Source organism: Acomys minous, assembly GCF_964271855.1.
Source record: "Acomys minous genome assembly, chromosome: 2".
In the NCBI taxonomy this organism is placed as follows: domain Eukaryota; kingdom Metazoa; phylum Chordata; class Mammalia; order Rodentia; family Muridae; genus Acomys; species Acomys minous.
In genome coordinates, this window is record NC_140484.1 from 89,420,495 (window position 1) to 89,436,153 (window position 15,659).

Sequence of the window (15,659 nt, forward strand, 5' to 3'; positions counted from 1 at the left end):
TGAGAGACCTGCTTGGTGAATGTTCTTGTCAATTAGGGTGATAGATTCTACCACTGAATTTATTCTCTTTGAAAATGTGTATACAGCATTTTGACATACATCTACATATAAGTGTTATTATACAGTTAGACTTTAGAGTTCAGCCTTTCTATCTTTTTGCTCTTTTTGCTTGGCTGCCCTTCACTTCCCCTCCCTGCTCTGGTCACAGCCATGCTCACAGCATTAACCGTAAGTTTAATTCCTAATTGCCTCTTTTTTTGTTGTTTGTTTTTTGTTTTTTGTTTTTTTTCTTTTTATTTAAAGACTTGTTTATTTATTAAGTATACAGTGTTTTGCCTGCATGTTCTCCCTCAGGCCAGAAGAGGGCACCAGATTTCATTATAGATGGTTGTGAGCCACCAGGTGGTTGCTGGGAGTTGAACTCAGGACCTTTAGAAGAGCAGGCAATGCTCTTAACCTCTGAGCCATCTCTCCAGCCCTGTTTTTGTTTTTCGAGACAGGGTTTCTCTGTGTATATCCCTGGCTGCCCTGGACTTGCTTTGTAGAACTCAGAGATACGCTTGCCTCTGCCTCCCAAGTGCTGGGATTAAAGGCGTGCGCCACCACGCCCGGCTGCTAACTGCCTCTTAATACGTGTGCTTCCACATCCTGCTGCACGGTGTGCGCACACATACTACTTTAACTTATTTTTATGTTTTACACAAAGAAATTTTAATTTATTTCGAGACAGAGTTACATAATACCCCAGGCTGGATTCAACCTCACTGTGTAGCTAAGTATGACCTTGAATTTCTGATTCTCCTGCCTCCGCTTCTCAAACGCTCACTTTATAGGTGTGCAGCACCATTCCCAGGTTTTTACTTGACTCATGCAGGGCATTGAACTCGGGTCTGTGAGCGCGGCGAGCAAGTGATCTACAAACTGAACTGCATCCTTAATTCCTCCCAAGCAGGATCATTTTATACGTACTCTACATATGTGGCTTCTCTCAAGATTTTATGAAAATCTCCAATATCCATCTGACTCTAATTCATTTTTAGCTGCTATAAAACATCGCGCACTAATGATCTAAAGCTCATATGTTTTTATGCCCTCCCCTGCTGAGGTCTGCTCATTCTGGCATCACTATAGCCATTTTCGTTTCAAGCGCACCAGCCACTTCACCTCAGCTCGTGGCTGACCTAAAATAATCTCCGTATACACATGGGCTGACCATAAACTATGTTCCTGTTCAGTGAGAAACTCTGTGGCCCCTTATTGTTTGTAGAAATTTCCCAACCATAAGCACAGCTGGCCCCAGCTGCCAGGCACACTTTTGAGGTTCGCTAGAACTACTTGTCTAGTAAACGAAAATAACAACGTCAGTCAGAGCGAACCACCACCTCACTTTCCTCACTTGAGACCAATCAGCTTAAGAGTTAGCTGAAAGCACTTTGTCTAGTTGACCAAAATGTATTACTGCCCCTCCCCCCATCGGTCTTCTACACTTGGTTTTCTTAGAAGAAGACAGCTGTAAGAACAGGTCGACATCACAGTTTGGCAGAGTCCACTCTGTGTCCCTAATCATGATGAGCCTTGGGTGTTCATTCAATAAACCACCCATATCTAACTGAGATCGGTGTCTGAGTGGTTTGTGAGGCTTCCTCTGGACCCTAATACTTTGTCAGTTGTACCGTAATTTAAAAAATTAACATCATTGGACTATATTGCTAAGCCTGGTATTGCTAGCTGAATGAGTGATACAGTATATTTTTCAAAGGATGATTGGCTTTATTTCTTTTGTTACAGATGCCTTTTGGGATTTCTTTTTTTAACACTGGGAAAGTAGGGTGAGGGACTTCAGATGTCCTTGAAGGTCCTTTATGGTTTGTTCTAAACTTCCCTGCTTCTGTGGCCAGCCCCTACTGGCCTGCATGCTGCTGCAGTGATGTAGGATTCCTCATTATTTCAGACTTGGGAGCCCCGGCATCTTGCAGGACTCCCTGGATTTTGGACCTGCACTCAGTACACAGAGTCCTCGGTATGGAGAAGGAGGCTTGCTTTGATCTGTCTGTGTCCCTTGGCACCAGGGATCTAAGTGAGAACTGGACTGTGGTGCGAGGCTCCAAGCTCCTGCCGTGTGCACTGCATTTTACCTTAATAGAAACAATGGTGCTTCTAGACACACTCACAGCAGCTTCAGTGTTTGGGCACTTTTTCTAATAAAAATTAAAGACACTGTTTTATTGGCCAAGGAGAAAATGTGTTCACAGTAGCTATCTTTTTTTTTTTTTTTTTTTTTTTGGTAAAGTTTTCGGCCCTTTGAGTCTATTACTCCATATCTGACACTCTGAACCAGGCACAGAGATCTGCTGTTTTTACCAAACCTGTGAGTCTTCTAGCATCTGGTCCATCTTGACAGAATGAGAGCAATAGCCAGTCCTTAGATGCCAGGTAGCCAGCTTCAGTCCACTCACTCCTTGCACGCATTCTCATTTATCCTCAAGAGCCGCCTACCCCCCCCAAGGCTAATTCTTGTCTTCATTTAACAAATGGACAATATTCTTCCAGGTCACAGAACCATGAGGTAGTGCAGTCCGTCTGCAGAACTCAGATTCTTAACACAACAACAATACTGCAATGACAATGGGCAGCTGTAGACAGGCAGGCGAAATGCTGCTGCATGGCTCCTTGCCTGTCAAGCAATGTCACCTGAAACTCCCATGGTGCCCTCACACCCATCATCTGCAGCGGTTATAAACACGCCCATATAAACTTCAAACTAAACAAGGACACGGTTTACACCACATTTCCTTTCTTGATATCAGACAGACTGGAATCCACACAGACCCGGCTTGATCCCAGCTCTGCCTGCAGACCCTAGGCAAGCTCCCTGGCCTTTCTCCCTGCCCCCCCCCCGCCTCCCCCCCACCCCCGATTTCTGATGAATCACGCTGCGCATTCTTTTTTGCATCAAATCCTGACGACCAGAGAAGGCTGAGGCCACTAGCACTGGGTGAACTGTAGAGCTTGCTGTAACACACCCTTTCCTTCCTCTTCTCTCTTCCTTCTGGAGAGAAGGAGGGCAGCGGCTTGGCTTAGCAGGGCTATCCTCTGGGTGCTCTCAGCCCTGGTTCCAGCTGCCTTTGGAGTCTTGGCACAGACACGAGCTTCGATGCTATAGCCAGACAGTTCTTTTTTTCCACTAGGCTGCCCCAGCCTGTGGTGAACACGGTCTTTGCAAATAGCTATTTATTTGCTTATCTGCAAGGAAGGAGGGGAGAGGGGCAAGTGATAGAGGACAAAATCAATTACTATTTTTCATCTTTGACAAAGTAATTAAGGCCATAGTGACTGGCTAATTCCGACGACCGAATGGCTGCGCACTGATGGATGCGGATTTACAACCTCTTTGGCTGCGGTGCACAGGGAGCCAGATTATCACTCTGAACAGGCGGCAGAAGAGGCAGGGGGTGGAGGCTTACGTGGGGTGGGTGACAGACTTTTCACCCCGCCCATGTCTGCTTTTTAATTAATTAATTAATTAAATTCTGTAGCCCCATCCTTCCAACCTTGCCGGCACTGACAACACAACTGAACTCCAGATAATGCGCCCCAGAGGCTTCGCTTGCGGGGTGGGGGTGTCACTATTTTGGCTGGTCACTCTCCTGTCGGTGTGATTCCTCTCCCTCCTTGTCTGGTCTCTGAACCCTCCTTCCAAGCTATCTGCAGCCCCTCCTCTCTGGAATCTTGCGGCTGGAGGAGGGGGCCTTTGTGGAGCCTGAGCCCTCTGTGCGTCACCCCGCCTCTGCAGGGCCTGATTTGCCCCATGCTAACCTAAATGCGCACTTGACCAGGCGACAGACACGTCAAGTCTGGAGATTAAGCGGGGGCGCCGGGTATCACTCACGCTCTGCAACGGAGTGTGTGTGTGAGGGGGAGAAGTCCCGCACGACTTGGCCACCTCAGCGTAGCCCTCTGGCCAGGTTCATTTGACTCCCGCGTCAGTGTTTGGCAGGGACTGCTCGAATGCAAATTCGGAGACTGGCCAGAAGCTTTGAGGTCGTGACTATTTGCTGTCAAAGTGGCCCACGTACTGCAGAGCCGGACCTGAATCTAAGTAGGGGCAGGTCTCACGACTCCATTGGGGTGAATGCTGCCCTCGACATTTCTCCATTCCTAGGATCTTGCTCCTTCTTGGGATCTGGGCCTATTCCTGGGTTGTCACCCGCCCCCCCCCCCCCGTCCCTGCTTCCAGAGCCTTCTTCAGCCAGAGTATCCGAGGGTCCCTCTCAGCCCCTTATTCCTCCTCTGAGAAACTTCTCCAAATCTCGGTTGCCTAGAGTGGATGCCTGGCGCGGGCGACGGCTGTGGAGGAGTTAGGACCTTCTTTGGCGTTCAGAATAGACCTTCCGACCTTAGATTCCATAGTGTTAACATTGGACTAATTTCTGAATGGTTGTTGGCAAACTTAAATGCGAAATTTCGTGGAAACCTTGTAGATGGCCCAATACTGAGAGCTCAGTAAACATCAGTAAAAGGCTACCCTAGAACCAGAAAGACACTGGAAGGACAGGGCTCCCACGCACCGCCTCCCCCCCCCCCTCCTACCCCCACCTCCTAGTGCAGACCCAGAATCCAGGTGGCTGTCCGGGGAGAGGCAAGCTCACAGAGACATTTACCACGTTTGGAGTCTTGCAAGGGTGAGGGAGGAGACCTGAGAGCTGGATCAGCAAAGCCCCTGGCGCCCACCGCAATCTGCTACCACAGCCTGCGCCCTCGGCCGCAGCGGCTTTGTCCTGGCTCCGCAGGGAGACGGCCCAGTCGTGCGCAACGACGTGGGCCCCGAGGCAGTAGACTCCCGCAGCGGGCGCGCAACGCTGCGCTGCGCTTTCCAAGCTTTGCATTCTGGAGGCCAGGTTCCCTAGCAAAGCTGTCAAGACAAGAGAGAGGGAAGGCATATTGCTGCGAATCCCCTTCTAGTCTCCAAATGACATCTTTGCAAAGGACTTTCTTCTTTTGTGATTGTAGGTGTTGCTTAGTACCGTAGATAAGGTAAAGTCCATAGTCCACTTTTACATAACCGTGGCTACTCTAGTCCCAGTGCAAGCCCATCTTAGGGTTGGCACCGTTATGGTTTCCCAGAGGGCCAGCCCTGTCCCGGGTTGCTTTAGGGTAAAACTGCACTCAGGCATGATTTTAAAGCATTTTTTATTTAAAGGACTGTGGAGAAAGGATGGGTTTGTAAGCGGCTGGTGGACTAAGTCGGCAATAAAAATAAATCTTTAAAAAAAAATTCTGGAAGAGCCTAAAAAATACAAGAAACAGCAAGTGTACCCAGGGTTAGCAGAAACAAAACAGAGATGCAAAACAAAACAAAACAAAACAAAACAGATTTAATTATTTAAACGAAAACCTAAGATCTTTCTGAGACTGGCTTTTTTGGAAAGGTTGGGATGTAGGAATCTAGGCTACACACACTGACCAGTCAGGTGCACCCTCACCAAATGCAGGACCCTAGCCTGGAACAGGCATTGCAGATCTGGCTCGACCACCATTATTTCTCTCTCTCTCTCTCTCTCTCTCTCTCTCTCTCTCTGTGTGTGTGTGTGTGTGTGTGTGTGTTATTTTGCAATCTGACAGAGACTCAGAGAGAGCACAAGTAAATTTGGTGGAAGAGAGAGAGAGAGAGAGAGAGAGAGAGAGAGAGAGAGAGAGAGAGAGAGAGAGAGCAAGCCTGATTTGATCCCCTCCCTCATTACAGCCCAATACATTTGGTTGGTGGCTATGCCTTGCCTAGGAGTCTTGGGTGCAGTGGGACGTGTCTCTCTCATGTTTCCCTTAATTAGGAGGTGGCAAACTTTTCTCGTTCCCTCCTACCGGCTTTGGTTTAGTAATCAGACCCACATGAGTCACGCCAAACACGCAGCCCCCTCCTGCCCGAGTGACAACAGGACGGCGTCGTACTCCAGGCTGTTGTCCCTTTAAAATCCAAATCCAAAGGGGTAATGATTTATCAAACGTGTATTATCAGGAAGATGTCAAACGAAGGGCACCTTGCTTCCTACTGACGCAAACCCGGCCTTTCCCGGGGAGATATAGAAAGCGCCTCTTGTTTCAGGGCCAAACTTAGACCAGTAGTGGGTTTTACTCTACGGTTCAATCTGTTGTCCGCGTCAGACATGGTGAGTGCTTGCTTTTTTTTTTTTTTTTTTTTTTCCCTCTTAAGAGGAAAGATGGATGTGGGGATAAGGATGACAGGTTCGTTTGGGAGTATTTCTTTTTTGGAAATACTGTGCAATAGGCGGGAAGCAGAGAACACTTTCGAAGGCTTAAGTCCGGGTAAGCGGTGTAAGCGTACTTGGGAGCTTTGCCCGAGGGCAGAAAGATTTTTCCGGGGTTGGTGAAGCTGCTCGAAAACCGGATTCCATTCTCTGTCCGTGGTGCTGAAAGTCAAGTTAGCGCACCTGCCAGTTGCTCTGAGTCCTAGAGACTATTGAAAATGCCTACTGGGGTCCAGGCATTGGGTTTGGTACATCTAAACTTAGTCTGTGCACTTGTGAAGCGGGTTAGAGCAGAGGCTTTCGATTGAGGGGAAGGTAATTTGATTAGTTTTACAGTGAAATAATTATTTATACTAACATGGAACTCTGAAAGGTAACACTAGTATGAGGAAGCCAAAGGGAAACCCTCTGCTGGCAAATCTTTACGTTTAAAATTCAATAGGGAGAAAGCTAGTGAAAATTATTACTGGGTTTTCGTCCTCGGTCAAGAGTAGGGAGGGGAAAGATGTTAGATTCCCGGGAATAGACAGAAAAACAAAAACACTTGGAAATATGTGTTGTAGGTTGTCTGGAAACAAATGCAGAGTGTGTAAGGATCAAAGCCAGTTACTGTTTTGTGTGTTCCATCTTGTTTATTGTTTCAGTGGTGGGGTGTTGGTTAATGGTAATATTTTGATTAAAAATAAAAAACAAAAACCCTTTATCCTTGATTTTGCTATTCGGGCGACCAAGGTAGGTTTGAAGTGCCGGAGTTTGAATTTACCCATGTGGCTTCCAGCCCTGGCCTATGCAGAACATCAGTTTTGTGATCACAGCTTGTCTATGGGAAAAAAGGAAAGAAAAAAAAAAGGGCAATGTGTATTGTTGAATGACAAAGGAAATGGGGCGGAAAATTAAAGAATCTTTCCACAATGGTGAAGGGGATGTGGTACCCACAGCCTTGATTTGAAATTCACAGAGGGCAGGGAGCTCCTGGCTGTAGGGTTATTTCTATACTGCCCGCCTCTTTCCCCCTGACAAAACCACTGGTGCTTCTGTTTTAGTTCATCCTCCACTGAGGAGAAAATACTAGCTTCTTCATGTTCCAGGGCTACAGACAAGACTGGCGAGTTGAAGAACACGGATTCCATTTGCTCCCCTGTTTATTTTGTGTCTGGACCTGGAATGCGTGCATCTGTGTATGCAGATGCACATATTTTATTTTTAATGCTACCGTGACTTTTGTGTTTATTTGTTTTGCACGAACTTGACATTGTGTTTGCAGGACTGCAGTGCTCCCAAGGAAATGAATAAACAGGCAGCCAACAGCCTGGAGGCAGCAGCGGTGCCGGGCCCTCGTGCACCTAGGACCAGCCCAGAGCAGGACCCGCCAGCCACGGCTCTCGCGGCCGCTACACAGCCGCCACGTGTGCCCAGGTCGGCTTCTACGGGGGCCCAAACTTTCCAGTCTGCGGATGTGAAAGCCTGCGACGCCCAGCAGCCAGGAGTAGGGTTTTGTAAACCCAGTAGCCCCCGGGCCCAGGCGACCTCCGCGGCCCTCCAGGACTTAAGCGAAGGGCACGGCGGCGCACAGGCCAATCCCTCTTCTGGGGCTGCTGGGGCTGGCAACGCGCTGCATTGCAAGATTCCAGCTCTGCGCGGCCCGGAGGAGGACGCGAACGTGAGTGTGGGCAAGGGCACGCTGGAGCACAACAATACCCCAGCCGTGGGCTGGGTGAACATGAGCCAGAGCACAGTGGTATTGGGTACCGATGGCATCGCGTCGGTGCTCCCGGGCAGCGTGGCCACCACTGCCATACCGGTAAGCAGGTAGAAAGCGGCCGTGCTGCCTGCTGCTCTCCAACCGCGCGAAGGGAGCTGGGCCCTGGCGGGTGCACGTATGCTGATGGGGAAACGGGTTGGCAATGCCAGGTGGTGGATGCTGGAGGCAGCTTTGGGGCTTTGGAAGCTGGCACTGCTGGGGGCGGGGGTCAGGTCGTTAGTTAAGGTTTGGGGTGTGCGTGTGTGCAGCCAGCAAGGTTCGGACTTGCCTTTCCCAGCCTCAGCAGTAGAACAGGTGCAGACCCGTTCAAAGGTAGATTCTGCATCTTGCACCAGACGGGAGTCCCCATCCTACTAAAGTCTGGGTCTTTTTTCTGCTTCTTCAAAAATAAAAACTCCAATTTAAAAAGAAGTACGGAGACAAGCCTGGGGTGGAATGGGAGAGGGGTGTAGCTTATTTTGAGGGCTTTCCCCTGTAGGCCAACCTTATTACCTGTGAACTCTTTTAATGAGGGGCTGCTGAAGTTTATTAAGCATCAGGGTCTCTTAACCCGAGCTCTTCCCAACCTCAGTATCTTTTTTTTCCCCCTTACATAGGCCTCCTGAATTGTATAAGGGTCAGTTCAGACCTTTGTCATTTGGATAGCTCCTGTATTTACCCCTTAACCAGAGACAGGACAAAACCTACAATCTCTGGACCAGGGGTCAGGGCAGTCTTCCCTCTGTGTAGGCTTTTGTTTCCATTTCACCCCAATAATTTCCTTCTCTGATTCTGCCCCCCTGCCCTCATGCTGTTTTAGGGATTCCAGCTCTTCCCTCCCCTTTTCTCTAGTTCCCCTTCAAGGCTGGACTCATGGTGTGTGGCTAGAGCACAGGTTGAGAGGGGACCAAGTTTTTGCCACATGTAATGTAGGGTTTATGGAGCTTCTGTAGCCAGATCCCCACCTGAGAACTTACACAGTAGGAACCCAGCCAACCAGTCATCCGAGTAACAAGAAATAACCTTGCAGTTACATGTTTCTTTGCTTTGGGAGTTTTTTTTTTTTCTAGAACACTGTTCTGCATATATTAGATGCTCTTAACAGTATGTACCCAACAATGGAGTAAAAAATATATATTTCACTCACCCCCCTTTACCTCTGCACTGCGCAAAAAGAGCTGAAACTCCCTTATCCTGTCAGTTGTGTTGGAGGGTGGGGCTAGGAAGTGGAACAGCAATGGGCCTTGAAAGAACCTGAAGGTCCCTGAGAGTACCCATGTTTCAGTCCCTTGGGACACTCACTCTGCCCTTCTCCTATCCCTGGGCCCTCATCTCCCTGGACCACCACTGCTTTGCCTCCATGACCCCGGAGAACCCTTGTGAAAGCACTCCAAGCTACATAGTGATAGGTGGGAAGCAGGTCACATCAATGTCTGGGTGTCAGGAACACTTTCAGAGTTCATACAGGGTGCCCTCCTCATTGGTTTTGTTTTCTAGAATCAAGTCCATATGAGTTTGGAGACAGGAGCCCCCCCCCCCAGAGTCACAGGCTGCTATGTAAATTGGCAGATGCCTCAGAGACTGACATCCAGACACCCCCCCCCTTCCCCATTCTATAGATGTGGACTCAGGCTGAGCCCAAGCAGCTTACAGGGAGTTGTCTCTGCTTAGTAGCAAGATCTAGATAGGAAGGCATGGTTTTGGCTACCCAGCCTTCTCTATTCTTTCTCTTGTGTCAGCTCCAATTCTCCATCCTGCCCGTTTCCCTCTCCCCAGGGTTGAAGAAATGCACCTCTTAAAATTAGCTGACTGGGCAGGTTTTGCCTGCAAGCTTTGGCAGAGAAAAGTGAGGCAGGGGCTCTGGCTGGCTTGAAGCATTACAATTCTTATTTCTGGCACACATTTTGAAGAAAGGGCTGAGGAGGGGTGTGCAGTGAGGGCATTTCTTTGTGGGGTAGGAAGAGGAATTGGTTAGGAAACTGCTTGCTGGGAACTCCAGGCATGATACTGAGGGTCTGCTTGCCACATGAACTCCTGGTGAGAGGTTGGGTGTGACGGGGACTTCTGTGCTTGGGGAAGGCTGCTTGCTGGTGTGCCCTGACTGTAGGATTTGAGAAACAGGGTCAGAGGTCTGATTAAAGCGGATCTTTAACATAAAATTTGGGGGCCTGCTTGCTGAAAGACTCAGTGCAGGGGTGAGGGGGTGAGGGCTCTGCTCGTAGATGCATCCTTTCTTCAGGTTTGGGGTCTTGCTTGCCGATGCATCCTCTGTTGGACACTGGGGAATCTGCTTGCGGGGGAAGGACCCTCAGCTGTGGTGGGGAGGGCGGACTGGGGCCTGCTGAGGACCTACCTGGGTCTGCTATCCAACAATGTGCTTTTCCGCCCTCAGGAGGACGAGCAAGGGGATGAGAATAAGGCCCGAGGGAACTGGTCCAGCAAACTGGACTTCATCCTGTCCATGGTGGGGTACGCAGTGGGGCTGGGCAATGTTTGGAGGTTTCCCTACCTGGCCTTCCAGAACGGGGGAGGTATGGCTTTTCAGCTCTTTCCGCCTGCGGAGGGGGCGGGCACTGGAGGGGTGGGGGTGCATCCGAAGACCTTAGGCAGTGGTTGGGAGGGACACTTGGGGCAGCCTGGTTCTTTGCCGGGCAGACTACCGAAGCAAACGGAGCCCTCTGGATTTCAGAGAGGAGGTGGGCTCAGCTGAGGCATAAGCCTCACTCACTGGGGATCTCTACTGGCCCAGACTGGGGACTGGGTCTCCAGCCAAGTGTACACAGAAGCACCGATGTTCCAACTCGGATTAACTCATCGGGTTAACTCGTCGATTAGTCAGGAAGGAAGTACTAGCTTGCAGGAACGCACTTCAGAGCTCGAGCCTGATGCCCTGGGTCCCGAAGGTCAAATTGTGTCTGGCTTAAGGTTGTAACTGGGAAATCCTTGGAGACTGCAGTGAACAGCCATACACAGAGTAAGGGTGCAACAGCTCGCGCACGCGCGCGCGCGCGAGGCGGGGGTGGGGGGGGGAGTTTGGTGTGTACCTACCTACTCAGAAATCTCTCGGAAGCACCCCATCCCACACCTCTTTTCTTGGGAAGAGGTGGGAGATATTTTGATTTTCGTTAAATCATTTAGCAAAGATGAATCCCCTTCCATGTGGCTTTGAAAGAAGAGTGGGGGGCGCCAAGGAGCGTGCAATAGAACTCACTGGATCTCTAATGTACCCACCAGGAAGGGAACAATATAGTTAAGGTCCCTTGGCTTGACGTCTGAGGTTGAGGCGAGGGGCCGGCTGCTCGCCCCTGGCCAGCTGACAAGGGCCTTCCAGGTGTTCGTAACTCTACTGGGCCAAAGGTGCAAGGAATGCGCCCCTCACCCAGTCTCCTCCGGCCTGGTTTTAGGTCGGCTCCAGGAGGTATTTAGGGCTCAGACTGGAACCCATGCTACAGCAGGGGGCAGTTACGGTGTAAAATAGAAGACACCCCCTTCCACACTCCCCCCGCTCCCCTCCCCCCCCCCCCCCGTACCTCCAGTTCCGAACAAGACAAATGGACAAGTACTAATGCAGACTGCAGAGTGTTCGCAATCAGGGGTGCCCCGGAAACTGATAGGATGTGGCGTCCCAGCTGCCCCAGCTGGCTTTTCATTTTTCCTGAGCAGGGAGTCCCCAGGCCTGAGTCAGGGGAGCCAAAGTGGGGTGCTGGTCCTACGGCTGCGGGGACTGAGAAGGGGGTTTGCGCGTGGGGGGATGGAGCGAGGGGAGGGATTCCAGGAGGACGATTTTGCCTGTGCAAATGCTCTTGTGTCGCCCGGCCCTGAGGGCTTAAAAAGGGGGCTGCGGAAAAAAGCGGAGGCTTTGTCCGCAGTGCGGCTCGGGCGCCTCACAACCCATAGCAAAAATGGGGAGCTTGGTTCTACCTCCTCAAAACCAGAAGGGTCACACAATGAATTTTTTAAAAATAAATTTCTATCCAGAGAGAGTAGAGAAGGAGCCCAAGCCTGCACCTCAATAGTTCCTGGCACTTGTCAGGACCTTCCTGGCTGGAGGCTCTAGCAGGAAACGCCCTTCTGCTAGAGGGAAGTAGTTTCCTCAGCTGAGCAGAGCTTTCTGGACTCTGTTATGTCTAGCTCCCAAATTGACCTTGACCCTTGTGGGGCTATTCCTTGGTAATGCTATTCAGGCCTGAGAAACCTTGGGGGGAGAGGGAGAGGGAGAGGGAGAGGGAGAGGGAGAGGGAGAGGGAGAGGGAGAGGGAGAGGGAGAGGGAGAGGGAGAGGGAGAGAGAGAGAGAGAGAGAGAGAGAGAGAGAGAGAGAGAGAGAGAGAGAGAGAACAAAAACCGAAAACCAAAAACCAAAAAACCTCCCCAGAACCCAGCAAGGCAGCAGAGGCTATCAGGTACTGCAGCCTCCCCCAGGCCTCTGAGGAACAGTCAGAAAGAGAACCACTTCTGGGGGCTCACAGTCCAGATAAGATAAGCACATAAACTTCTGAAGAGAGGGTGCTTGGGAGCAAAGGACTGTGGGAACACCCCTCTCCACCTCCAAGATGGAGGGCTGACCTCTGAGGAGTAAGTTCTGAGCCAAGAAGGAAGTTGAGAGGTGTGTGACAATGCTGCTGCTTGTGGGTGATGATGGCGTGGGTGGGGACTTGGCTGAGTGGGAGGACACCTGGCAAAGCAGGCTAAAGGTCTGGTGGGGCAAAGGCTTGTGGTGTCCTTAGATTCTTGTACAGGAGGCTCCCAAATCAAGTTCAGCCCTTAGTGTAGGCACTTAGAAGGCCTAAGTGTTGATGGGAATCCACCAAATCTGCCTCCAATGAAAGGCATGGATTTGTGACACCCTAGAAAGGCTCACTTTGGGGATGGAGGGTGTGGGGGGGGTGGGGCTGGGTGGGAATAGAAGTATTGATAAGAACGCAAAAACCACTAGCATATACCTTCCATGCAGTTCAAGATGGAGACAAGTACTATTTTCCTATGAATAGCTTGATAATTTTGGGAGAAGGTCCTAAGCTGCCCCCACGGTGGGTGCCTTCTGTCTAGCTGGGACATCAAAGGCTTCTTCAGTCTATTTCTGAGGAGCCCTGTACCAGGCAGAGGGTGAGAGAGGGCCAGAGAGCCCTGCCTAGCCTCCTGACTCTTCCTTCCCACTTTCTTCCCAAGGTGCTTTCCTCATTCCCTACCTGATGATGCTAGCGCTGGCTGGCTTGCCTATCTTCTTCCTAGAGGTGTCACTCGGTCAGTTTGCCAGCCAGGGTCCTGTGTCTGTGTGGAAGGCCATCCCGGCTCTGCAGGGTGAGTCCAGTTTCCCTTCTGCCTCCTGGCCCTGCCCTCCCTCCCTGACACCTTCCTGACTTAGGGAGGGAGACCCTACTCTTTCTCACCTTCCCTTGGCCTTGGTCATTTCTGCCACCGTGGGGCCCCTGGCAGGTGGTCTCCATTTCCCTGATAGACAAGAGTCCACTCCACTGTCCATGCCTACACCTGTGTCGGGCACCTTCGGGGGTGTGGGTCTGCCGTGGGGTTTGGGATGGCGTCAACACAGGCACTTCCTCTTTGCAGGCTGTGGCATTGCGATGCTCATCATCTCTGTCCTCATAGCCATATACTACAACGTGATCATTTGCTACACACTCTTCTACCTGTTTGCCTCTTTTGTATCTGTGCTGCCCTGGGGCTCCTGCAACAACCCCTGGAACACACCAGAATGCAAAGATAAAACCAAACTTTTACTAGGTAAGTTTGGATGGGCTTTAGCGGTGGTATGTGTCTTACTGGATAGACATCCGGTGAGATCTTAATGTGCAGGTCAGGCCCTGTATGAGGCTGTGGGGCACAGAGATGAGCCACACATCCAAACACATTTAAGTCTAACTTTTAAAAATCTCATGGCTAGGGACTAGGAGTCAGAAAACTCTTGCTTGCCTCCAAGGGAGCTACTGTGTTTGTTAAATGTCCAGGTTAACAGTTCTGCCAGTGATGCTTGCTATATTAGAGTGGGTGAATCCAGGAAATTTGCACTTTTGCCAAGAGATCTAGGACCTTGTTTTGTTTTACTGGGTGTTAATTTTTTTTTTTTTTTTTACATTGTCTAATGTCTAGCTATGTGAGCTGGGAGGTAGTTAGGAACCCCATCTGGCTTTTCTTTTTTCTTTCTTTTTTTTCCCCCAAGATCCTCCTCCTTGGCAGACTTCTCAAAACAATGCCACACATCTTAGACCCCAGGAACTCCATGCATGTGATCCCTGAGCTCTGAGTGCAGACTCAGCCCCAGACTCTACTACAAATGTGTGTAGCATGAGGGCCAGGGCGAGGGCTGCCTGCTGCGGGCAGAAAGGAAAATTGTGCTGGCTGTGTGAAATTCACTTTGTCCGGGAGTCTGGGGATATGTTTTCAGCTTGTTGGGTGGAAAGAAGGAAGGAATGCCAGGATACTCAGGAAACAGAAATAACTGTATTCCGTACCCTACCTCCTTATGTTGACAAGATAAAACACAGGAGGGATACAAAAGCAGCTGTGAGCGTGTAAAAACCCATTAGTGTGTGTGTGTGTGGGGGGGGCGGGTGCTGGGGCCTAGTGTCAGTCACTTGGGAAACTATAGTTATTTTAATAGGTACCTATAAGCAAGTGGTCCCTCCCAGGGTGATGTGGTTTTCCATGTAAGTTGGGTTCTTACTGAAGCCAGTTGCACATGGTCTCTGAGATCTGTTTGTAACACTCACCTCCCAAACCAGCTGTTTTCCCCTACAGAGCCCATACCTTGCAGAACTCTGGCATATCATTGCCCCGAAGGTGTGTTAACACCATAGAGTGAGTTCTTCCCTCCTGTATTAGTTGCTATGATAAGACACCTTGACCCAGAATGACCTTGGAAAGAATGAGTTTATTTCACCTGATGGTTCCATAGACTAGGAGGGAGGGGAGCTGTGGCCTGGCCGAGGGAGCAGGAAGCTGAGAGGTCAGGAAACACGCTGCTGGGAATGGGCTGTCTTAGTCAGTGCTCTATTGCTGGGAAGAGACACCGCGATCACGACAACTCTGATCAAAGAAAGTATTTAATTGAGGCTGGCTTTACCGTTTTAGAGGTTTAGTCCATTACCATCATGGGAGGGGGCTTGGTGGCACACAGACAGACATGGCGCTGGAGAAGGAGCTGAGAGTTCTACACCCAGATCCTGCAGGTGTGCGCTTTGCACTGAAGCGGGGGAGGCGTCTCTGCTGTTCATTTCTTTCGGTCTTATTCAAAACTTCTCTATGTGGAGGGTTGGGTGTAGGACACACACACTGTGTGTGTGTGTGTGTGTGTGTGTGTGTGTAAGCATTACAGTGTAAACTGTGTCCTTAGATATGAGACAATATCTTGGGGCTACAGAGAGCAGCAGGCAGAGAAAGAGACACTGGCTTTGTGTGGGCTTTTGAAGCATCACAGCCCACCCTAGTGACACAGTTCTCTCAACAAGGCCACACCTACTCCTATAAAACCACACCTCTGAATCCTTCTCAAGTTATGCCACTGCTAGGTAACTAAGCATTCAAATATGGGAGCCCATAGGGGTCATTCTTATTCATACCATCACCTGAGGCAAGGCTATAGGCCCTCAAGCCCCCAAGCCTTCCAGTGATGCCCTTCTTCCACTAAGACTACACATTC

The 15,659-nt window shown here is 50.1% G+C and overlaps 1 protein-coding gene across 1 annotated transcript in view; it reads left to right on the plus strand.

Annotated features, from left to right (window-relative positions):
• Positions 1–5,913: 5,913 nt before the first annotated feature.
• The window catches only part of SLC6A5 (solute carrier family 6 member 5), a 49,608-nt gene continuing 39,862 nt past the window's right edge, over positions 5,914–15,659 (plus strand). Inside the window, exons 1-5 of the mRNA XM_084773339.1 lie at positions 5,914–6,164; positions 7,528–8,064; positions 10,397–10,535; positions 13,172–13,303; positions 13,571–13,744. Of these exons, the coding sequence (XP_084629465.1) occupies positions 6,162–6,164; positions 7,528–8,064; positions 10,397–10,535; positions 13,172–13,303; positions 13,571–13,744 (985 nt within the window). The 5' untranslated portion in view covers positions 5,914–6,161. The remainder of the gene's footprint in view (positions 6,165–7,527; positions 8,065–10,396; positions 10,536–13,171; positions 13,304–13,570; positions 13,745–15,659) is intronic.